At 46.6% G+C, this 26,374-nt stretch overlaps 1 protein-coding gene across 1 annotated transcript in view; it reads right to left on the bottom strand.

The window, feature by feature from the left end:
* Positions 1–26,374, bottom strand: part of CAP2 (cyclase associated actin cytoskeleton regulatory protein 2) — a 272,514-nt gene that overhangs the window by 49,326 nt on the left and 196,814 nt on the right. Inside the window, exons 5-6 of the mRNA XM_069730835.1 lie at positions 25,017–25,160; positions 22,383–22,468 (exon numbers count right to left, since the gene is read on the bottom strand). Of these exons, the coding sequence (XP_069586936.1) occupies positions 22,383–22,468; positions 25,017–25,160 (230 nt within the window). The remainder of the gene's footprint in view (positions 1–22,382; positions 22,469–25,016; positions 25,161–26,374) is intronic.

Below are 26,374 nucleotides of genomic sequence, written 5' to 3'. Positions count from 1 at the left end.
TACGTCTAAAGCCAATGAAGGAGATCTTCTGTCCAGGTATCACAACCACAAAGCACACTTCACACTCCAGTCCGCCAGGGGGAGCAATGCTTCTGTCTATTAGGGCACTCCTCACACTTAGGTAAAACTGGTGGGTTGGTTAGGAAGTTAGACAGAAGCTGACTGGAGGGAGTAGTCAGTGAGTCCCGACCGAGTTTGGCAGAGGCTGGTTGGAGTGGGTTCCAGGCAGCTCCAGACTACGGCCTGCGGAAGGAGAGGGTACACGGAGCTGTGCCTGCATCCCATGCGGCAGCATCCCAAGAAAGAGACATTGAAAGGAATTGTGTTGCAGTGAGTGAGAAACGAAGTCATAGCAGCAGGAGAGGAACATCAGCAGGAGACCAGCTAGAAGCAGGCTGCCTCCTTCTGAAGCGCAGAACCGGTAGCCAGAACACCGAGGGAGTAAGGATCTCTATGCCGTTACTTCAGAGACTGGCAGGACAGTTGATTCCACGTTGGCTGCCCGACCATCTACCCAGGAGGCAGGGTGGCAACTTGTGGGGGCCGGGGCATCTCTAGGGTCCCTATAAAAAGCCTCAGGCCGCCAGTCATATGGGTTTGTCCTATCCGTCAGGGGGACAGAGAGAAGAGACTTAACATCTACAATAGTTGTGAGAACCTTACTGAGTTGCTCAGCAGGGAGGGACTACAACGCCCAGGCCCTAGAGGAAGACTATTGAATTCCACCTGGATAAGGGGACTCTGGATTTGCCTTCAGACCGGCCAGACTCTGCCTACCCTGTGGTCCCTACCCTGGACTGTGGATGCTGAAGCCTTCAGTAAAGGTAAAGAGACTGCAAACTTGTGTCCTCGTTATTCACTGCACCTTACATCATCCACCATCTACACTCTGGGAAGCCCTGGGGATACACTTCACCTGTGGGAAGGTATACCATCTAGCTGCCATAACATCACCCCAGCGGACCCCTAAGCAGCGTCGGTCACCGTAACCAAATACCACAGGTGGCGTCACAAACATTATCCCTTTAAAGACCTTTCCCCCACAATTTACAGCGGACGTTCCCCTAGGGCCACGGACCGGGTCAGCCACCGTGACATCCCCACTGAGTACAGAAGAAGGGCCCAGGTCCGAGTACCCCACAGCCCTTGGGCGCACCGCAACTTTGGCATCATGAACAGGATCTACTTAAGCCTGAAAATCGGGTCATGTGCGCCTAAGAACTGTTCCAGAATCGTGTTTGAACTGTTTGTGCTTAAAGACTGTGTACTGCCATTTACCACCAAAATTCCCGCCAAAACCGCCACCATTGCAGCACCATGTGGCGTGCTGGAGGAGTGGGGCATGCCATCGTGGGCATAGCCTGGAAGAACGGCAAGAAAGTGAAGCCAGCCCCTCACAGATACTATTATGTCCGGGAGATATGCCCATCAACGAAAAAGGTCGACCTCCTGGTCTGGGATGGTGGAGGAAGAAGAAGGAACTGCCCTCCGGAGGAGGAGGAGCAAGAACCGCTGGACGCCATTCGGCAGAACCAGGTTGGCAACATGGCGAGCGGAGGTCGTCCGGAAGAGGGGGAGAACACCCGCCGCTGTCCCAGCCAATGGGAGCCGAGCGGAACTCTACCAGGACGCATGAACCAGGAGGTTCTAGGAGCGGAAGTCGATGATCTGTGTTGGCAGCTCCGGAGCTTGTGCTATCGTGCGACTGCCGGCCCTGAGGAGCAACAATGCAGCCAGCTGCCGGAACCCCAGCCTGCGGCAGAGGAGACCGGCACCAGAGACGCCACAGAGGCAGGTAATGACACCGACCCTGCCCCTGTAGCCGAGGAATCCCTGCTTATAGATGCAGACTGACCCCTACCATGACCACCCGGCCGGGAGTGTAACCGTCTAACGTGGGAGAGGCCCTGTGAGACTTTGAAGACCTCAGACGTCTTGCTCCAGCCCATCAAGCAGAAAGTGGACATCCAGGGAGAGTGTGTGACCTTTAAGTGGTCCCGCGCTACCACCAACCAAATCGGGTTCCCTGGGAGGCCCAGCCAGAGGGAGAGAGCATTGAGGTTATCTCCCAGCAGGATTACCATAAGCAGCTACGTAGGCAGCAGGAGGAGTGGGCCAGAAAGAAAGAGCTCCGATGTCAGGCCAACCGCGAGAGGGAACTGCGGGCCAAAGTCCAGGCTAGGCAGATGACTGAGGAGGACTGGGGCCCACAGCATTATGGGACCATCGTAACCTTCCGCCTGCAGGGAGGCTGGGGCTTTATAAAGGAGCCCGGCCTCGATCTCGAGGTGTTTGTAAATCGGCGGGATGTGGAGGCGCACCTCATCGAGGGACACGCAGGCCAGGATCTGTACCCAGGTAACCATGTCAGGTACACGCGGCATTGGGGAGACAAGGGGTGGTATGCCCTCCATGTCCGCAAATATAAGCCAGACGTCACTGTAACACCGTCCTACAGCTCTCCACCCGAACAGGTAACCCCTGCATCGGTCACCATGTGCTCAAAGTGCACCCAGACCTCAGTAGCACGGAGAACTGTGAGTACACAGACCCCTATTCAGAGTGAGGACGCACTCTACGTAGTACCCGGTGGTAGCTGACATCCAACAGGACTACCCCCACCGGTACTACCCCCAGAGTGTAATAAATAAACCTCGAAAACCTGAAGACTGTACATAGTTCCTAAAAACATTTCCTGTTTTGCTGCTTTAAAACCCATCTAGGGTTATTCCTTAAAGGGGTTCCACATTAAAGGGATCCTCAGTTTTGCACAAAGTTTCATCCTTGTTTTAAAAGAACTGCGGAATCATGAACTGTGCATGATCACAAACTGTCCACTGTATATAGTTTGCACCTTCTTAAAGGTGCTCTCTACTGGTTTTACAAGAAGAGCTTTTGCGAAGAGACTGTTCCTGATGACATCGTGAAACTTTTTGCTGTTTTAAAGTTAATAAGTGACTAAAATGTTAAAGTGATGTACTTTTAATAAAATTGAGGTTTTAGGAAAAGAAATGCAGTAGGCCCGTGGGGTAGACAGATAGTCCTGCATGTGTAGAAGAGAGATAAAGAAAATGTTGATTTACACTTTCAGGGTTAATGATAGTATACCCTTAGAGGGTACTTGCGCTTAGTAGATAGAATACCTGTATGGGCAATTCTGTTTTATAGTTAGATAGTATATGTTTTCAATTTGCCTTTAGAAGTCGCGCGCGCAATGTAAATATGTTATTGTTTGCAACGTTCTAGTGTTCTCACCTCCCATAAAGGGAAGCTTAGTATATATTAACTTGTTTTATAGCATTTCAAAAATTTTGCATGTCCTTTGCTGATGTATTGTTGTCTTCTTTTTCCCAGTCCGGGAGTACTGGATTTAATGGGGGGGGGGTGCAGCACCCCAGAGTCCTGGTCGTTGCAGTGATGTCGTTCTTCCACCAGGGGGAGTGATGTTACTTCTGTAGGCAATGAGGGAGATCTTCTGTCCAGGTATCACAACCACAAAACACACTTCATACTCCAGTCTGCCAGGGGGAGCTGTTATGATCCGGTGACCTTGGAGCTGCATGAGAACTTTCACTGGAGCAAGTGGCCACTATACTGACCGCAAACCTGAACTTAACATTGCAACTAGAAGTAGCCGTGGAGTGTACCTAACACACCTAGACACCTCGTCACAGCCGGAGGACTAAATACCCCTAAAGATGGAAATCGGAATACTGTCTTGCCTCAGAGAAAATCCCCAAAGGATAGACAGCCCCCCACAAATATTGGCGGTGAGTCGGAGAGGAAAAAACATACACAGGCAGAAAAATCAGGATTTAGCACAGGAGGCCACTCTAGCTAGATAGGACAGGATAGGACAGAGTTCTGTGCGGTCAGTATTAAAACTTTTCAAAAAATCCACAGCAGAATGTACAAAAAACTTCCTACATTTAACTAAATATGTAGGAGCGTATACCTGCAACTCCAGTGAAACCAACAGACTGAGAAAACACAGACACAGTCTAATCAGGACAAAAGAAAAACAAACGAACAGTACTGAAAATAAGCACACTGCATGTGTGCCACAGGAAAAGAAACAGACACTTATCTTTGCTGAACTGGTAGATAAGCAGGAGAGGCCAGGCAGAGATCCAACACTTCCAGAGAAACATTGACAACTGGCAAGGGCTAAAGGATCCTGCACACCTAAATATCCCAGTCAGAATTGTAATTATCCGATACACCTGGCCAGGACTGCGAGTCAGAGACAACTGCATTCCCACCAACAACCACTGGAGGGAACCCAAGAGCAGAATTCACAACAGTACCCCCCCCTTGAGGAGGGGTCACCGAACCCTCACCAGGGCCCCCAGGACGATCAGGACGAGCCAGATGAAAGGCACGGACCAAATCAGCAGCATGGGCATCAGAGGCAAAAACCCAAGAATTATCCTCCTGGCCATAACCCTTCCATTTGACCAGGTACTGAAGATTCCGCCTCGAAAAACGGGAATCCAAAATCTTCTCAATAACATATTCCAACTCCCCATCAACGAACACAGGGGCCGGAGGATCAGCAGAGGGAACAACGGGCTCCACATATTTCCGCAACAAAGATCTATGGAAGACATTATGGATAGCAAAAGAGGCCGGAAGCGCCAGTCGAAAAGACACCGGATTAATAATCTCAGAAATCCTATAAGGACCAATAAACCAAGGTTTAAACTTAGGAGAAGAAACCTTCATAGGAACATGACGGGAAGACAACCAGCCCAGATCCCCAACCCGAAGCCGGGAACCAACACACCGACGACGATTAGCAAAACGTTGAGCCTCCTCTTGAGACAACACCAACTTGTCCACCACATGAGCCCAAATCTGCTGCAACCTGTCCACCACAGAATCCACACCAGGACAATCAGAAGGCTCAACCTGCCCAGAAGAAAAACGAGGATGAAAACCAAAATTACAAAAGAAAGGCGAAACCAAGGTAGCAGAACTAGCCCGATTATTAAGGGCAAACTCGGCCAATGGCAAGAAGGCCACCCAATCATCCTGATCAGCAGACACAAAGCATCTCAAATAAGTCTCCAAGGTCTGATTAGTACGCTCGGTCTGGCCATTTGTCTGAGGATGAATGTTATGATTAGGTAATTCAGTACCACAATGGACATAGAAGTCAGAGCACATACAGTGACCTGACAATAACCCAAAAACATAGAACGAGCTCTGAGACGTGGGAACTCTGCTGACCGCAATCCCTAATCCTCTCCAACCACACTAAAGGCAGCCGTGGATTGCGCCTAACGCTCCCTATGCAACTCGGCACAGCCTGAGAAACTAGCTAGCCTGAAGATAGAAAAAAAGCCTACCTTGCCTCAGAGAAATACCCCAAAGGAAAAGGCAGCCCCCCACATATAATGACTGTGAGTAAGATGAAAAGACAAACGTAGAGATGAAATAGATTTAGCAAAGTGAGGCCCGACATTCTGAACAGAGCGAGGATAGGAAAGGTAACTTTGCGGTCAACACAAAACCCTACAAACAACCACGCAAAGGGGGCAAAAAGACCCTCCATACCGACTAACGGTACGGAGGTACACCCTCTGCGTCCCAGAGCTTCCAGCAAGCAGGAAAAACAAAATAAGCAAGCTGGACAGAAAAAACAGCAAACAAAAATCACAAAAGCGGAACTTAGCTATGCAGAGCAGCAGGCCACAGGAACGATCCAGGAGGAAACAAGTCCAATACTAGAACATTGACTGGAAGCCAGGATCAAAGCACTAGGTGGAGTTAAATAGAGCAGCACCTAACGACTTCACCACATCACCTGAGGAAGGAAACTCAGAAGCCGCAGTACCACTTTCCTCCACCAACGGAAGCTCATAGAGAGAATCAGCCGAAGTACCACTTGTGACCACAGGAGGGAGCTCTGCCACAGAATTCACAACAGTACCCCCCCCTTGAGGAGGGGTCACCGAACCCTCACCAGAGCCCCCAGGACGACCAGGATGAGCCATATGAAAGGCACGAACAAGATCGGGAGCATGGACATCAGAGGCAAAGACCCAGGAATTATCTTCCTGAGCATAACCCTTCCACTTAACCAGATACTGGAGTTTCCGTCTTGAAACACGAGAATCCAAAATCTTCTCCACATTATACTCCAACTCCCCCTCCACCAAAACCGGAGCAGGAGGATCAACAGATGGAACTCAACCTGCCCTGAAGAGAAACGAGGATGGAACTCAGAGTTGCAGAAAAACGGCGAAACCAAGGTAGCCGAGCTGGCCCGATTATTAAGGGCGAACTCAGCCAAAGGCAAAAAGGACACCCAGTCATCCTGATCAGCAGAAACAAAGCATCTCAGATATGTTTCCAAGGTCTGATTGGTTCGTTCGGTCTGGCCATTGGTCTGAGGATGGAAAGCCGAGGAAAAAGACAAGTCAATGCCCATCCTAGCACAAAAAGCTCGCCAAAACCTTGAAACAAACTGGGAACCTCTGTCAGAAACGATATTCTCCGGAATGCCATGTAAACGAACCACATGCTGGAAGAACAATGGCACCAAATCAGAGGAGGAAGGTAATTTAGACAAGGGTACCAAATGGACCATCTTAGAGAAGCGATCACAAACCACCCAAATGACTGACATTTTTTGAGAGACGGGAAGATCTGAAATAAAATCCATAGAGATATGTGTCCAAGGCCTCTTCGGGACCGGCAAGGGCAAAAGCAACCCACTGGCACGAGAACAGCAGGGCTTAGCCCGAGCACAAATCCCACAGGACTGCACAAAAGAACGCACATCCTGCGACAGAGATGGCCACCAAAAGGATCTAGCCACTAACTCTCTGGTACCAAAGATTCCAGGATGACCAGCCAACACCGAACAATGAACCTCAGAGATAACTTTATTCGTCCACCTATCAGGGACAAACAGTTTCTCCGCTGGGCAACGATCAGGTTTATTAGCCTGAAATTTTTGCAGCACCCGCCGCAAATCAGGGGAGATGGCAGACACAATTACTCCCTCTTTGAGAATACCCGCCGGCTCAGATAAACCCAGAGAGTCGGGCACAAAACTCCTAGACAGGGCATCCGCCTTCACATTTTTAGAGCCCGGAAGGTACGAAACCACAAAGTCAAAACGGGCAAAAAACAGCGACCAACGAGCCTGTCTAGGATTCAACCGCTTGGCAGACTCGAGATAAGTCAAGTTCTTATGATCAGTCAAGACCACCACGCGATGCTTAGCTCCTTCAAGCCAATGACGCCACTCCTCGAATGCCCACTTCATGGCCAGCAACTCTCGATTGCCAACATCATAATTTCGCTCAGCAGGCGAAAACTTCCTGGAAAAGAAGGCGCATGGTTTCATCACCGAGCAATCAGAACTTCTCTGCGACAAAACAGCCCCCGCTCCAATCTCAGAAGCATCAACCTCGACCTGGAATGGAAGCGAAACATCTGGTTGACACAACACAGGAGCAGAAGAAAAACGACGCTTCAACTCTTGAAAAGCTTCCACAGCAGCAGAAGACCAATTGACCACATCAGCACCCTTCTTGGTCAAATCGGTCAATGGTTTAGCAATACTAGAAAAATTGCAGATGAAGCGACGATAAAAATTAGCAATGCCCAGGAACTTTTGCAGACTTTTCAGAGATGTCGGCTGAGTCCAATCATGGATGGCTTGGACCTTAACAGGGTCCATCTCGATAGTAGAAGGGGAAAAAATGAACCCCAAAAATGAAATCTTCTGAACACCAAAGAGACACTTTGATCCCTTCACAAACAAAGAATTAGCACGCAGGACCTGAAACACCGTTCTGACCTGCTTCACATGAGATTCCCAATCATCCGAGAAGACCAAAATATCATCCAAGTATACAATCAGGAATTTATCCAGGTACTCTCGGAAGATGTCATGCATAAAGGACTGAAACACTGATGGAGCATTGGCAAGTCCGAATGGCATTACTAGGTACTCAAAATGGCCCTCGGGCGTATTAAATGCAGTTTTCCATTCATCGCCTTGCTTAATACGCACAAGATTATACGCACCACGAAGATTTATCTTGGTGAACCAACTAGCCCCCTCAATCCGAGCAAACAAATCAGACAACAGCGGCAAGGGGTACTGAAATTTAACCGTGATCTTATTTAGAAGGCGGTAATCTATACAAGGTCTCAGCGAACCATCCTTCTTGGCCACAAAAAAAGAACCCCGCTCCTAATGGCGACGATGACGGGCGAATGTGCCCCTTCTCCAAGGACTCCTTCACGTAACTCCGTATAGCGGCGTGCTCAGGCACAGATAAATTAAACAGTCGACCTTTTGGGAATTTACTACCAGGAATCAAATCGATAGCACAATCACAATCCCTATGCGGAGGTAGGGTATCGGACTTGGGCTCAAATACATCCCGGTAATCAGACAAGAACTCTGGGACCTCAGAAGGGGTGGAGGACGAAATAGACAGAAATGGGACATCAGCATGTTCCCCCTGACAACCCCAGCTGGACACAGACATGGATTTCCAATCTAATACTGGATTATGGACTTGTAGCCATGGCAACCCCAACACGACCACATCATGCAGATTATGCAACACCAGAAAGCGAATAACCTCCTGATGTGCAGGAGCCATGCACATGGTCAGCTGGGTCCAGTACTGAGGCTTATTCTTGGCCAAAGGCGTAGCATCAATTCCTCTCAATGGAATAGGACACTGCAAGGGCTCCAAGAAAAACCCACATCGCCTAGCATACTCCAAGTCCATCAAATTCAGGGCAGCGCCTGAATCCACAAATGCCATGACAGAATAAGATGACAAAGAGCAGATCAAGGTAACAGACAAAAGAAATTTTGACTGTACCGTACCAATGGTGGCAGACCTAGCGAACCGCTTAGTGCGCTTAGGACAATCAGAGATAGCATGAGTGGAATCACCACAGTAGAAACACAGCCCATTCTGACGTCTGTGTTCTTGCCGTTCAACTCTGGTCAAAGTCCTATCGCACTGCATAGGCTCAGGTTTATGCTCAGATAATACCGCCAAATGGTGCACAGATTTACGCTCACGCAAGCGTCGACCGATCTGAATGGCCAAAGACATAGACTCATTCAGACCAGCAGGCAAAGGAAATCCCACCATGACATCCGTAAGGGCTTCAGAGAGACCCTTTCTGAAAATAGCTGCGAGCGCACCTTCATTCCATTGAGTGAGTACGGACCACTTTCTAAATTTCTGACAATATACCTCTATCTCATCCTGACCCTGACACAGAGCCAGCAAATTTTTCTCTGCCTGATCCACTGAATTAGGTTCATCGTACAGCAATCCGAGCGCCAGGAAAAACGCATCAATATTACACAATGCAGGATCTCCTGGCGCAAGAGAAAATGCCCAGTCCTGAGGATCGCCACGTAAAAAAGAAATTATGATCCTAACTTGTTGAACTGGGTCACCAGAGGAGTGAGGTTTCAAAGCCAGAAATAGTTTACAATTATTTTTGAAACTCAGAAATTTAGTTCTATCTCCAAAAAACAAATCAGGAATAGGAACTCTTGGTTCCAACACAGAATTCTGAACCACAAAGTCTTGAATATTTTGTACTCTTGCCGTGAGCTGATCCACACATGAAGACAGACCTTTAATGTCCATCGCTACACCTGTGTCCTGAACCACCCAAATGTCTAGGGGGAAAAAAAGGCAAAACACAGTGCAGAGAAAAAAAAATGGTCTCAGAACTTCTTTTTTCCCTCTATTGAGAATCATTAGTACCTTTGGCTTCCAGTACTGTTATGATTAGGTAATTCAGTACCACAATGGACATAGAAGTCAGAGCACATACAGTGACCTGACAATAACCCAAAAACATAGAACGAGCTCTGAGACGTGGGAACTCTGCTGACCGCAATCCCTAATCCTCTCCAACCACACTAAAGGCAGCCGTGGATTGCGCCTAACGCTCCTTATGCAACTCGGCACAGCCTGAGAAACTAGCTAGCCTGAAGATAGAAAAAAAGCCTACCTTGCCTCAGAGAAATACCCCAAAGGAAAAGGCAGCCCCCCACATATGACTGTGAGTAAGATGAAAAGACAAACGTAGAGATGAAATAGATTTAGCAAAGTGAGGCCCGACTTTCTGAACAGAGCGAGGATAGGAAAGGTAACTTTGTGGTCAACACAAAACCCTACAAACAACCACGCAAAGAGGGCAAAAAGACCCTCCGTACCGACTAACGGTACGGAGGTACACCCTCTGCGTCCCAGAGCTTCCAGCAAGCAAGAAAAACAAAATAAGCAAGCTGGACAGAAAAAACAGCAGACAAAAATAACAAAAGCGGAACTTAGCTATGCAGAGCAGCAGGCCACAGGAACGATCCAGGAGGAAACAAGTCCAATACTAGAACATTGACTGGAAGCCAGGATCAAAGCACTAGGTGGAGTTAAATAGAGCAGCACCTAACGACTTCACCACATCACCTGAGGAAGGAAACTCAGAAGCCGCAGTACCACTTTCCTCCACCAACGGAAGCTCATAGAGAGAATCAGCCGAAGTACCACTTGTGACCACAGGAGGGAGCTCTGCCACAGAATTCACAACAGATGAAATGCAGAAGAAAAAGACAAATCAATGCCCAGCCTAGCATAAAAGGCCCGCCAAAACCTAGAAACAAACTGGGAACCTCTGTCGGACACAATATTCTCAGGAATACCATGCAATCGAACCACATGCTGAAAGAACAACGGAACCAAATCAGAAGAGGAAGGCAATTTAGGTAAGGGCACCAAATGAACCATCTTAGAGAACCGGTCACAAACAACCCAGATAACAGACATCTTCTGGGAGACCGGAAGATCAGAAATAAAATCCATCGAAATATGCGTCCAGGGCCTCTCAGGGACTGGCAATGGCAAAAGCAACCCACTAGCACGGGAGCAACAAGGCTTGGCCCGCGCACAAGTCCCACAGGACTGCACAAAAGAACGCACATCACGTGACAATGAAGGCCACCAAAAGGACCTACCAACCAAATCTCTGGTACCAAAAATGCCAGGATGACCGGCCAACACGGAAAAGTGAACCTCAGAAATCACTCTACTAGTCCATCTGTCAGGAACAAACAATTTCCCCACAGGACAGCGGTCAGGTTTATCAACCTGAAATTCCTGAAGAACCCGTCGTAAATCAGGGGAAATGGCAGAAAGGACCACCCCCTCTTTCAGAATACTGACGGGCTCTAAGACTTCAGGAGAATCAGGCAAAAAACTCCTAGAGAGGGCATCAGCCTTAATATTCTTAGAACCCGGAAGGTACGAGACCACGAAATCAAAACGGGAAAAAAAACAAGGACCATCGAGCCTGTCTAGGATTCAGCCGTTTAGCAGACTCGAGGTAAATCAAATTCTTATGATCGGTCAGGACCACAATACGATGCTTAGCTCCCTCAAGCCAATGTCGCCACTCCTCAAACGCCCACTTCATAGCCAACAACTCCCGATTGCCGACATCATAATTGCGTTCAGCAGGCGAAAACTTACGGGAAAAGAAGGCACACGGTTGCATTAAGGAACCAACAGGATCCCTCTGAGACAAAATGGCCCCTGCCCCAATCTCAGAAGCGTCAACCTCAACCTGAAACGGAAGAGAAACATCCGGTTGGCGCAACACTGGAGTAGAAGTAAATCGACGTTTAAGCTCCTGAAAGGCAGAGACAGCCGCAGAGGACCAATTCGCCACATCAGCGCCCTTCTTCGTCAAATTGGTCAAGGGTTTAACCACGCTGGAAAAATTAGCAATGAAACGGCGATAAAAATGTGCAAAACCCAAAAATTTCTGAAGGCTCTTCACGGATGTGGGCTGAATCCAATCATGAATGGCCTGAACCTTAACCGGATCCATCTCTATAGACAAAGGAGAAAAAATGAAGCTCAAAAAAGAGACTTTCTGCACCCCAAATAGACACTTTATTATTATTATTTATTGTTATAGCGCCATTTGTTCCATGGCGCTTTACATGTGAGGAGGGGTATACATAATGAAAACAAGTACAATAATCTTAAACAATACAAGTCATAACTGGTACAGGAGGAATGAGGACCCTGCCCGCGAAGGCTCACAATCTACAAGGGATGGGTGAGAATACAGTAGGTGAGGGTAGAGATGGTCATGCAGCGTTTTGGTCGATCCGTGGTAACTGCAGGTTGTAGGCTTGTCTGAAGAGGTGGGTCTTCAGGTTCTTTTTGAAGGTTTCGATGGTAGGCGAGAGTCTGATGTGTTGTGGTAGAGGGTTCCAGAGTAGGGGTGATACGCGAGAGAAATCTTGTATACGATTGTGGGAAGAGGAGATAAGAGGGGAGTAGAGTAGGAGATCTTGTGAGGATCGACCCTTTCACAAACAGGGCATTGTCACGAAGGATCTGAAATACCATCCTGACCTGTTGCACATGAGACTCCCTATCATCGGAAAAAAATCAAAATATTGTCCAAATATACAATCAAGAATTTATCAAGATAAGTCCGGAAGATATCATGCATGAAGGACTGAAAAACAGATGGAGCATTAGAGAGTCCGAATGGCATCACAAGGTATTCAAAATGGCCTTCGGGCGTGTTAAACACAGTTTTCCATTCATCACCCTGCCTAATACGAACAAGATTATATGCCCCTCGAAGGTCAATCTTGGTAAACCAACTAGCTCCCTTAATCCTAGCAAACAAATCTGAAATTAAAGGTAACGGGTATTGAAACTTGACCGTGATTTTATTCAAGAGGCGATAATCTATACAGGGTCTCAAGGAACCATCTTTTTTAGCAACAAAAAAGAACCCCGCTCCCAACGGTGAAGAAGATGGCCGAATATGCCCTTTCTCCAAAGACTCCTTAATATAGCTCCGCATGGCGGTATGTTCAGGCACAGATAGATTAAAAAGTCGACCCTTAGGAAACTTACAGCCTGGAATCAAGTCAATAGCACAATCACAGTCCCTGTGCGGTGGAAGGGAACTAGACTTGGGCTCATCAAATACATCCTGAAAATCAGACAAAAACTCTGGAATCTCAGAAGGTGAAGAAGAGGAGATTGACATCAAAGGAACATCATTATGAACCCCCTGACAACCCCAACTAGTCACAGACATGGACTTCCAGTCCAACACAGGATTATGTACCTGCAACCATGGAAAACCCAGCACGATAACATCATGCAAGTTATAAAACACCAGAAATCGACAATCTTCCTGATGGGCTGGTGCCATGCGCATGGTTACCTGTTGTGAATTCTATTGTCGGGCTCCCTCTTGTGGTCATGAATGGTACTTCGGCTGGTTCTGTCCATGGACTTCCTCTGGTGGGTGTTTCTGAGTTTCCTTCCACAGGTGACGAGGTTAATTCGTTAGCTGGCTGCTCTATTTAACTCCACTTAGATCTTTGCTCCTTGCCACCTGTCAATGTTCCAATATTGGAACTGCATTGATTTTCCATGGTATGCACTGACTTTACCCAGCTCTCCCTGGCTCCAGAATATCTCTGTATACTGCATTGATTTTCCATGGTATGCACTGACTTTACCCAGCTCTCCCTGGCTCCAGAATATCTCTGTATACTGCATTGATTTTCCATGGTATGCACTGACTTTACCCAGCTCTCCCTGGCTCCAGAATATCTCTGTATACTGCATTGATTTTCCATGGTATGCACTGACTTTACCCAGCTCTCCCTGGCTCCAGAATATCTCTGTATACTGCATTGATTTTCCATGGTATGCACTGACTTTACCCAGCTCTCCCTGGCTCCAGAATATCTCTGTATACTGCATTGATTTTCCATGGTATGCACTGACTTTACCCAGCTCTCCCTGGCTCCAGAATATCTCTGTATACTGCATTGATTTTCCATGGTATGCACTGACTTTACCCAGCTCTCCCTGGCTCCAGAATATCTCTGTATACTGCATTGATTTTCCATGGTATGCACTGACTTTACCCAGCTCTCCCTGGCTCCAGAATATCTCTGTATACTGCATTGATTTTCCATGGTATGCACTGACTTTACCCAGCTCTCCCTGGCTCCAGAATATCTCTGTATACTGCATTGATTTTCCATGGTATGCACTGACTTTACCCAGCTCTCCCTGGCTCCAGAATATCTCTGTATACTGCATTGATTTTCCATGGTATGCACTGACTTTACCCAGCTCTCCCTGGCTCCAGAATATCTCTGTATACTGCATTGATTTTCCATGGTATGCACTGACTTTACCCAGCTCTCCCTGGCTCCAGAATATCTCTGTATACTGCATTGATTTTCCATGGTATGCACTGACTTTACCCAGCTCTCCCTGGCTCCAGAATATCTCTGTATACTGCATTGATTTTCCATGGTATGCACTGACTTTACCCAGCTCTCCCTGGCTCCAGAATATCTCTGTATACTGCATTGATTTTCCATGGTATGCACTGACTTTACCCAGCTCTCCCTGGCTCCAGAATATCTCTGTATACTGCATTGATTTTCCATGGTATGCACTGACTTTACCCAGCTCTCCCTGGCTCCAGAATATCTCTGTATACTGCATTGATTTTCCATGGTATGCACTGACTTTACCCAGCTCTCCCTGGCTTCTGAATGTCTCTGTATATTGCACTGGCTTTTCTATGCTTCCCCTGGATCTGAGTGTCTTGGTGCAGCACATACAATCCTTTTAGTATGCTTTCTCACCTATGAGCTTGTTTCCAGGACCTGTTTTCATGTCTCTCATTGTGTGATCCTGGCATCTCTTTGAGTGGTCAGTCTTACCCCTCCCTCACTTTATGACCTTTGCTTAACTCTCTACATCTGGTCTCCCATACCCAGCCACCCCCTCATTCACACCTGATTGCCCTTAACTGGGGATATATTCACATGCAGGAGTCTGCTATAGACTCAGTCTGCTGCAAATCATCTTTTAACTTCCATCTTTTAAATTACATCTTTTTAATTATGATTCTGAATTAGACTGAATTGGACTGGAATTGACTGGAAGGTAACAGAACACCAACCACTATAATGTTTTGGTTTCTATTCTCTTTCACCCCCATACTACTTTCCTTCTTACAATCTCCTGCAATCACTCCACCTAGTAAGGAACTAGTCATTTCTTCCTCCATACTCCCCAGCCATCTCACCTTCCCCTCAGAACTGTTCCTCCACATACAATCCTTTTTCTCCAGACACACACGGCCACATCATGTCCTATCCTGCTCCCACCTTCTAATGATCTGTCTGTTACTCCTCATTGCTGGTGACATATCCCCAAATCCCGGCCCTCCCCAATTCATCCCCACACTCGTTTCTAACCCCCTGCCACGATCCTCCGCACGTTTTCCCAACCACGACAACCTCATACCCATTCATCCAGCCCCCACTCCCCCGCTCCCCCTACTTGGAGCACTATGGAACGCACGCTCCATCTGCAACAAACTGCCATTTATCCATGACCTCTTCATCACCAACAAACTCTCCTTCCTCGGCCTCACTGAAACCTGGCTCACCCCCTCTGACTCGGCCTCTCCAGCTGCGCTCTCCTATGGCGGATTCCACCTCTCTCACACCCCTCGCCCCAGCAACAAACGCGGTGGAGGAGTTGGCTTGCTCCTGTCCGACACCTGCTCCTTTACTCCAATCCCGCTACCACCCTCCGCTACTCTTCCCTCGTTTGAGGTGCACTCTGTCCGCATCTATACCCCCTCCAACCTCCAGCTGGCTGTCATCTACCGCCCCCCAGAACTAGCCATCTCCACCTTTCTCGACCACTTCACCACCTGGCTACTTCATTTCCTCTCTGTTGACATCCCCACTATCATCATGGGTGATTTCAATGTCCCCATTGACACTTTCACCTCAGCTACCTCTAAACTTTTATCACTGACTGCCTCCTTTGGCCTCACTCAATGGTCCTCTGAGGCCACTCACAAAGATGGCCACACGCTGGACCTCATCTTCACCCGCCTCTGCTCCCTTACTAACCTCACTAACACACCCCTCCCCCTGTCTGACCACAACCTACTGACATTCTCGTCCCTCTCCTCTCCTAGTGTGCAACCCCCACTCCACAAACTCACTCACCCTCGCCGAAATCTCAAACATCTCAACTTACAATCACTCTCTGAGTCCCTTCTCCCTCTCACAGACATAGCTTCCCTTCATGACACAGATGCTGCTGCCACTTTTTATAACACCACAATAACAACAACACTCGATTCGGCCGCCCCACTCATGCATAGTAAAACTCGTACAATTAACAGGCAGCCCTGGCTGACCAGCCTGACCAAAGAATTGAGACGGGCTTCCAGGATTGCTGAGCGGAGATGGAAGCGATCCCACTCTGCCGACCACTTCACTGCATACAAGCAGTCCCTCGCCAGCTTCAAGTCTGCGCTCACTGCCGCAAAACAAACTTACTTCTCATCCCTCATATCCTCCCTGTCCCACAACCCTAAACAGCTTTTCAACACTTTCAATTCTCTACTCCGTCCCCCCGCACCTCCTCCTTCCCCCCTCATTTCTGCTGATGACTTCGCCTCTTTCTTTAAACAGAAGATCGATACGATCAGAGAAAGCTTTGGCCCACAGCGCCCACTGCCCCTCTTAGCTGCTCAACCCTGCTCCTCCAAAACCAGCTTCTCCACCATGACAGAAGATCAGCTCTCCACCCTCCTGTCAAGATCACACCTCACCACCTGCACGCTTGACCCGCTCCCATCCCACCTCATCCCTAACCTTTCCACGGTCTTCATCCCAACCCTAACGCACCTCTTCAACCTCTCACTCACAACAGGTGTCTTTCCCTCATCCTTCAAGCATGCCAAGATCACACCCATCCTCAAAAAGCCCTCCCTCGACCCATCCTCTGTGTCTAGCTATCGCCCGATATCTCTTCTCCCTTATGCCTCCAAATTGCTGGAGCAACACGTCCATCTTGAACTGTCCTCCCACTTCTCCTCCTGCTCCCTCTTTGATCGGTTACAATCAGGCTTCCGTTCCCATCACTCAACTGAAACTGCCCTAACTAAAGTCACCAATGACCTACTAACTGCCAGGAGCAAGCGACACTACTCTGTCCTCCTTCTCCTGGACTTGTCTTCTGCCTTTGACACTGTAGACCACTCCCTTTTGCTACAAATCCTCTCATCCCTTGGCATCACAGACTTGGCCCTTTCCTGGATCTCGTCATATCTGACAGACCGAACATTCAGTGTCTCCCTCCCCCACACCACCTCCTCACTTCGCCCCTTGTCAGTCGGTGTTCCTCAAGGCTCTGTTCTAGGACCCCTACTCTTCTCCATCTACACTTTCGGCCTGGGACAGCTCATAGAATCCCACGGTATGCAGTACCATCTCTACGCTGACGACACGCAGATCTACCTCTCCGGACCTGACCTCTCCTCCTTGCTTACCAAAATCCCGCACTGTCTGTCTGCCATTTCAGCCTTCTTTTCTGCTCGCTTTCTACAACTGAACATGGACAAAACAGAATTCATCATCTTTCCCCCATCTCACTCTACCCCTCCACCAGACCTATCCATCAATGTCAATGGCTGCTCACTATCCCCAGTCCCACACGCCCGGTGCCTCGGGGTGATCCTCGACTCTGCCCTCTCTTTCAAGCCACATATCCAAGCCCTTGCCTCCTCCTGTCGTCTCAAACTCAAAAATATTTCCCGGATCCGTGCTTTCCTTGACCGCAACACTGCAAAAACGCTAGTGCATGCCCTTATCATCTCCCGCCTCGACTACTGCAACCTCCTACTCTCTGGACTCCCCTCTAGCACTCTGGCACCACTCCAATCCATCCTACACTCTGCTGCCCGACTAATCCACCTGTCCCCCCGCTATTCCCCAGCCTCTCCCCTGTGTCAAGCCCTTCACTGGCTTCCTATCGCCCAGAGACTCCAGTTCAAAACCCTCACACTGACATACAAAGCCATCCACAACCTGTCTCCTCCATACATCTGTGACATGGTCTCCCGGTACCTACCTACACGCGACCTCCGGTCCTCCCAAGACCTCCTTCTCTACTCCCCTCTCATCTCTTCTTCCCATAACCGCATCCAAGACTTCTCCCGTGCTTCCCCCATACTCTGGAACTCTCTACCCCAACACATCAGACTTGCGCCTACCATAGAAACCTTCAAAAAGAACCTGAAGACTCATCTCTTCCGACAAGCCTACAGCCTGCAGTGATCCTCAACCTACTGAACAGCCGCACAGCCAGCTCTTCCCTCTCCTAGTGTATCCTCACCCACCCCCTGCAGACTGTGAGCCCTCGCGGACTCGTGTGCCTTGTTATCTGCTCATGTTTAATGTATTTGTCTATATTTGCCCCGTATTCACATGTAAAGCGCCATGGAATAAATGGCGCTATAAAAATGTATAATAATAATGTATAATAATAATAATATTGGTCTAGTTCACTCCTGGATCGTTCTTGTGACCTGTCTTCCCAGCAGAAGCTAAGTTCCAGCTTGTATTTCTTTGGTTTGCTATTTTTCTGTCCAGCTTGCTATTTTTATAGTTGTCTTGCTTGCTGGAAGCTCTGGGACGCAGAGGGAGCTCCTCCGCACCGTGAGTCGGTGCGGAGGGTCTTTTTTGCGCCCTCTGCGTGGTCTTTTTGTAGGTTTTTGTGCTGACCGCAAAGTAACCTTTCCTATCCTCGGTCTGTTCAGTAAGTCGGGCCTCACTTTGCTAAATCTATTTCATCTCTGTGTTTGTATTTTCATCTTTACTCACAGTCATTATATGTGGGGGGCTGCCTTTTCCTTTGGGGAATTTCTCTGAGGCAAGGTAGGCTTTATTTTTCTATCTTCAGGGCTAGCTAGTTCCTTAGGCTGTGCCGAGTTGCATAGGGAGCGTTAGGCACAATCCACGGCTATTTCTAGTGTGTTTGATAGGATTAGGGATTGCGGTCAGCAGAGTTCCCACGTCCCAGAGCTCGTCCTTTATTATCAGTAACTATCAGGTCATTCCGTGTGCTCTTAACCACCAGGTCCATTATTGTCCTGACCACCAGGTCATAACAGTTACCTGTGTCCAAAACTGGGGCTTATTTCTAGCCAAGGGTGTAGCATAAATGTTCCTCAAAGGAATAGGGTTCTGCAAAGGCTGCAAGGGAAAACCACAACGCTTGGCAAACTCAAAATCCATTAAATTCAAGGTGGCGCCTGAATCCACAAACGCCATGACAGAAAATGATGACAATGAGCAGATCAAGGACACAGATAACAGAAATTTAGGTTGTACAGTACTGATGGTAATTGAACTGGCGATCCTCTTTGTCCGGTTAGGGCAGACAGAAATGACATGAGAAGCGTCGCCACAATAATAACACAACCTATTTTGATGTCTGAAACCTTGTCGTTCCGTTCGAGACAGAATTCTATCACATTGCATAGGCTCAGAAATTTGCTCTGAGGATAACGCCACAGCGCGCACAGTTCTGTGCTCCCGCAGGCGTCGGTCAATCTGAATGGCCAGAGACATAGAATCACTCAGACCAGAAGGCGTGGGAAACCCCACCATAACATCTTTAACGGATTCAGAAAGCCCGCTTCTGAAAATTGCCGCCAAAGCATCATTATTCCATTTAGTCAATACGGACCATTTTCTGAATTTCTGACCATACAATTCTGCCGCCTCTTGACCCTGAGACAGGGCCAACAAGGTCTTCTCAGCTTGATCCACAGAATTAGGTTCATCATATAATAGTCCTAAAGCCTGAAAAAAGGAGTCAATATTAAGCAAAGCTGGATTCCCAGATTCCAGGGAAAATGCCCAATCCTGCGGGTCGCCACGCAGCAGGGAGATTACGATTTTTACCTGCTGAATGCAATCACCAGAGGATCGAGGTCTCAGGTCAAAAAACAGTTTACAATTGTTTTTAAAACTCAAAAATTTAGACCTGTCACCAGAAAACAAATCAGGAGTAGGAATCTTCGATTCTAAAGCAGGAGTCTGAACAATATAATCAGAAATACCTTGCACCCTAGCAGCAAGCTGGTCTACACGAGAAGCTAATTCCTGAACATTCATGCTTGCACCAGGCTCCTCAGCCACCCAGATATTAAGAGGGAAGAGAACACAAAACAGACTGGAGAAAAAAAAATGGCTTAAGAGCTTCCTTCCCTTCTTCTGAGATGCATTTAACTCATTGTAGGCCAGTTGTACTGTTATGATCCGGTGACCTTGGAGCTGCATGAGAACTTTCACTGGAGCAAGTGGCCACTATACTGACCGCAAACCTGAACTTAACACCACAACTAGAAGTAGCTAGTGGAGTGTACCTAACACACCTAGACACCTCATCACAGCCGGAGGACTAAATACCCCAAAAGATGGAAATCGGAATACTGTCTTGCCTCAGAGAAAATCCCCAAAGGATAGACAGCCCCCCACAAATATTGGCGGTGAGTCGGAGAGGAAAAAACATACACAGGCAGAAAAATCAGGATTTAGCACAGGAGGCCACTCTAGCTAGATAGGACAGGATAGGACAGAGTTCTGTGCGGTCAGTATTAAAACCCTTCAAAAAAATCCACAGCAGAATATACAAAAAACTTCCTTCATCTAACTAAAGATGTAGGAGCGTATATCTGCAACTCCAGTGAAACCAACAGACTGAGAAAACACAGACACAGTCTAATCAGGACAAAAGAAAAACAAACAAACAGTACTGAAAATAAGCACACTGCATGTGTGCCACAGGAAAAGAAACAGACACTTATCTTTGCTGAACTGGTAGATAAGCAGGAGAGGCCAGGCAGAGATCCAACACTTCCAGAGAAACATTGACAACTGGCAAGGGCTAAAGGATCCTGCACACCTAAATATCCCAGTCAGAATTGTAATTATCTGATACACCTGGCCAGGACTGTGAGTCAGAGACAACTGCATTCCCACCAACAACCACTGGAGGGAACCCAAGAGCAGAATTCACAACAGGGAGCCATGCTTCTATCTATTAGGGCACTCCTCACACTTAGGTAAAACTGGTGGGTTGGTTAGGAAGTTAGACAGAAGCTGACTGGAGGGAGTAGGAGATAGTCAGTGAGTCCCGACCGAGTTTGGCAGAGGCTGGTTGGAGTGGGTTCCAGCCAGCTCCAGACTGCGGCCTGCGGAAGGTGAGGGTACACAGAGCTGCGCCTGCATCCCATGCGGCAGCATCCCAAGAAAGAGACATTGAAAGGAATTGTGTTGCAGTGAGTGAGAAACGAATTCATAGCAACAGGAGAGTAACTTCAGCAGGAGACCAGCTAGAAGCAGGCTGCCTCCTTCTGAAGCGCAGAACCAGTAGCCAGAACACTGAGGGAGTAAGGATCTCTATGCCGTTACTTCAGAGACTGGCAGGACAGTTGATTCCACATTGCTGCCCGACCATATACCCAGGAGGCAGGGTGGCAACTTGTGGGGGCCGGGGCGTCTCTAGGGTCCCTATAAAAAGCCTCAGGCCACCAGTCATACGGGTTTGTCCTATCCGTCAGGAGGACAGAAAGAAGAGACTTAACATCTACAATAGTTGTAAGGACCTCACGGAGTTGCTCAGCAGGGAGGGATTACAACGCCCAGGCGCTAGAGGAAGGCTATTGAATTCCACCTGGATAAGGGGACTCTGGATTTGCCTTCAGACCGGCCAGACTCTGCCTACCCTGTGGTACCTACCCTGGACTGTGGATGCTGAAGCCTTCAGTAAAGGTAAAGAGACTGCAACCTTGTGTCCTCATTATTCACTGCGCCTTACATCATCCACCATCCACCATCTACACTCTGGGAAGCCCTGGGGATACACTTCACCTGTGGGAAGGTATACCATCTAGCTGCCATAACATCACCCCAGCGGACCCCTAAGCAGCGTCGGTCACCCTGACCGAATACCACAGGTGGCGTCACGAACATTATCCCTTTAAAGACCTTTCCCCCACAATTTAAAGCGGACGTTCCCCTAGGGCCACGGACCGGGTCAGCCACCGTGACATCCCCACTGAGTACAGGAGAAGGGCCCGGATCCGCGTACCCCACAGCCCTTGGGAGCGCCGCATATATATCATACGTCGTGAAAGGGTTAAGTCTTTTGTGGGACTGCTATGAATTTTCAAAGCAACGTTTTTTTTTTCTTTATTTTATTCACCCTGAATTTATACTAGGTACTGGTCTTAACTTTAATATACAAATGTGAACAAAGCTGAACCAATGCATTGATCTACACAGGGGCGTTTAAAATCTTTATTGCTTCCTAATAATATTTTACATTTCGTGAATCCAAAAGAAGAAAACTATATAATACCAAATCAGAACTTTTGCTTTCAATTTAATTGGATATTACAAACAATAAATATTATACAGGTGAATAATTTACCTATTTTTATAATCCTTAAGTACCCTATTTGTGTAAAATGCAGCAGCGTCAGCCATCTCCTTCACAAAGGGACCCGGTGCCGGTGTCTAAACATAAATAAAAAATTAAAGTTATCTAATTCTTACATATAAAATCAATACAATTATACAAACAACATCATGAGCATGTAAATATCTGTATACAGTCAAAGCTAAAAGTGTTGACAGAAAAACGACTGGCACATCCAAACTAGTGTGAATAGGTGCATACCAGGAGCAGCTACCTCCATATATAATATACAAAAAAGGTTGCACTCTATCGTGCCAAAGCATGTCTAATATGGAATACATGAAATATGAATAGCAAAATGGCTTTTGAACATTAGGAAAATATTTGAGAGACGCTTTGCACAGAATTTGATCAATTAGTGTGAGGCCATCAACCATCGTCAAGGTGGTCTCATTAAAACTGATGGGTCCCTGACCTCCCTGTCCAAATGTGAACACTTACTGAAGGCTATTCATATTTCATGTATTCCATATTAGACATGCTTTGGCACGATAGAGTGCAACCTTTTTTTGTATATAGCTAAAAGTGTTGGCACCCTTGAATTTGTTCCTGAAAATGAAGTACTGTATTTCTCCCAGAAAATTATTGCAATTACATGTTTTATTATGCTCATATTTCTTTTCTTTGTGTGCATTGGAAAACTGCAGTCTTTTTATGTCTCTGTGTCAGCAGTGGGGTCCTCTTGGATCTCCTGCCATAGCCTTTCTTTTCATTCAAATGTTGACGGACAGTTTGCGCTGACACTGATGCACCCTGAACCTGCAGGATAGCTTGAATTTATTTAGAACTTGATTGAGGCTGCTTATCCACTGTCTTAGTAATATAGTAACATAGTTAGTAAGGCCGAAAAAAGACATTTGTCCATCCAGTTCAGCCTATATTCCATCATAATAAATCCCCAGATCTACGTCCTTCTACAGAACCTAATAATTGTATGATACAATATTGTTCTGCTCCAGGAAGACATCCAGGCCTCTCTTGAACCCCTCGACTGAGTTCGCCATCACCACCTCCTCAGGCAAGCAATTCCAGATTCTCACTGCCCTAACAGTAAAGAATCCTCCTCTATGTTGGTGGAAAAACCTTCTCTCCTCCAGACGCAAAGAATGCCCCCTTGTGCCCGTCACCTTCCTTGGTATAAACAGATCCTCAGCGAGATATTTGTATTGTCCCCTTATATACTTATACATGGTTATTAGATCGCCCCTCAGTCGTCTTTTTTCTAGACTAAATAATCCTAATTTCGCTAATCTATCTGGGTATTGTAGTTCTCCCATCCCCTTTATTAATTTTGTTGCCCTCCTTTGTACTCTCTCTAGTTCCATTATATCCTTCCTGAGCACCGGTGCCCAAAACTGGACACAGTACTCCATGTGCGGTCTAACTAGGGATTTGTACAGAGGCAGTATAATGCTCTCATCATGTGTATCCAGACCTCTTTTAATGCACCCCATGATCCTGTTTGCCTTGGTCTTATACACCATATCCTGTGTTGCAACCTTTCTCTTCTATCAACGTGCAGAGAGATTAGCTACAGTGCCATGGGTTATAAACTACTTGATTATGTTGCACACTGTGGACAAAGGAACATCAATCTCTTTGGAGATGGATTTGTAACTTTGAGATTTTTTAACAATTTTGGTTCTCATGTCCTCAGACAGTTCTCTTCTCATCTTTCGGTTCTCTATGTGGAGCACGCAGACACACAATGGAAATATTGCGTCAACTTCTCTCCTTTTTATCTGCTTTCAAGTGTGATTTTCATATTGCCCACACCTGTTGCTTGCCACAGGTAAGTTTGAATGAGCATCACATGCTTGAAACAAAATTGTATACTCACAATTTTGGAAAGGTGCCAACAATTTTGTCCAGCCAATTTTGTTTTAAATTATGTCCCTTTTTCTATGTTTTTTGTGTTGTTCCAGTACACACAAAGGAAATAAACATGTGTATAACATGTTTTGTATAATAAAACACGTGTAATTTCTATCACTTTCTGTGAAAAATACTTCGTTGTCTGGAACAATTTCAAGGGTGCCAACACGTTCGGCTATGACTGTATATGGTATGTTTCACAGGTTCTATTATGCCTGTTCTCAATGCTTAATGTTTTATTTTGTTTGCTAGTTTTTCTCTAGATGAAGATATAGCGGGTAATTCATCAAAACAGTGTCAAAGTCACAACTTTTTGCAAAACACTGAGCTGCATTTTTGCATCAGTCCCATCTGTTTTCTAGAGAGCTAGTTAGACTTAGCAGAAGGGTTGTGGCCAATCAGACAAATGGAATCAAATTTACATGAGAACATGGTATATATTATGGTAGAAATCTATTCCAGTGTTTAGCTGGAGTAGAATTATGATTCTACACATAGCAGCCCCAAAAGATGCAACAAATTTGTTATATTTTGTGTCCTCCTCCTAATGAATTTGGTGCATTCTACTCCAACAGGGTTTTCTTCAAGACTGGAGTAGGAAACACCAGACTTGATGGATTTACGTCATAGCGTCCAAATTACAAAAGACTTTTACTCAGAGAAAGTTTACAATTCCTTGTATAAGATGTGGCTAAAAGTAATATAACTTACCACTGCGATCCAGCCGAGTGCTGGAATACTTTCACTTATTGCTGAAAGGTGGTTGAACATTTGACTTCCTCGGTTCTTCTCTCGGAATGTCTGCACTTCAAGAATCTTTTCTGATATGGGTTTTAGAAGAGATGCTAGTTCAACCTATTAAAAATAAAGATATACACTTAGATTATGACAGGACCATTGAGCTATCCCTTTAAAGTCTCCTTGACACACGCTAATATTTCAGCACGTTTTAATGCTCGTCAAGAAAAGTATCCATTTAAATTATTTTTCATGGCTTTTTATTCAAATTTTTAGTAGCTTTTTTTTTATTATTTTTAATATGTATACGTTTTGTGTGTGCGTTTTTTAAGCCTTTTAGAGAAACCTATGGGAAAAACCAAATCATGCCTTGTTTTAAACAGTCTAAAGGAAATAGACAAAAAAGTGGAGCTCTATAATTGTACAGTAGGTTTTGGATAACTAAAGTAACTCTGAGAGTAGGCGAAACTGCTCACCTGAGTGACATGTGTTTAATACAGGCCCAAGTCTGTCCGAAAACTTGTAAAGAGTAAGCCAACTGCTGCTCCTCGTTTTGCCAGTTATGCACAATAGCAACTGCAACAAGTGATATAGTGTGTAAAAAAAAAACAAGCAACCACTGGGAATCCTGGAAAAGATGATGACTCGTAACTAGATGTACAGTCATTTTATTGGGCTACATGTTTCAGCACCGAACAGGTCTGATGAAGGTACCGGTTTGGCGCTGAAACAGGTAGCCTCAATAAAATGACTGTACATCTACCTATGAGCCATCTCAGTGGTTCCTTGTATTTCTTCTATACACTATAGCACTTATTTTAAACAAAACACCACTAACCCCAAAAAGGCCCCTTTAGTCAGGTGTGGAGATTTTGTAAATTCTGTGTGGATTGTTTTGTAGTTTTTATACTGGCCGCACAGTATCCTTTCCTGTCCTATCTATCAAGCTAGACTGGCCTCCTATGCTAAAATCTGATTTCATTTCTGCGTATGTTATTTTCCCCTCCTCTCACCGTCAATATTTGTGGGGGGCTATCTTTCCTTTGGGGATTTTCTCTGAGGCAAGATAGGTTTCCTGTTTCCATGTTTAGGGGAAGTTAGATCTTAGGCTGTGCCGAGGGGTCTAGGGAGCGTCAGGTACCCCCCACGGCTATTTTTAGTTGCGCTGCTAGGTTCAGGGTTTGCGGTCAGTACAGATACCACCTCCTTCAGAGCTTGTCTCATGTTGTTCCTAAACCACCAGATCATAACAGTACAAGTGGCCAAAAATGAATTAAATGTATCTCAAAAGAAGGAAAAGAAAGTTCTGAACCATTTTTTTTCTGTGCTTT

Source organism: Ranitomeya imitator, chromosome 6 (genome assembly GCF_032444005.1).
Source record: "Ranitomeya imitator isolate aRanImi1 chromosome 6, aRanImi1.pri, whole genome shotgun sequence".
Taxonomy (NCBI): Eukaryota; Metazoa; Chordata; class Amphibia; order Anura; family Dendrobatidae; genus Ranitomeya; species Ranitomeya imitator.
This window is presented reverse-complemented; position numbering and strand designations above follow the sequence as displayed.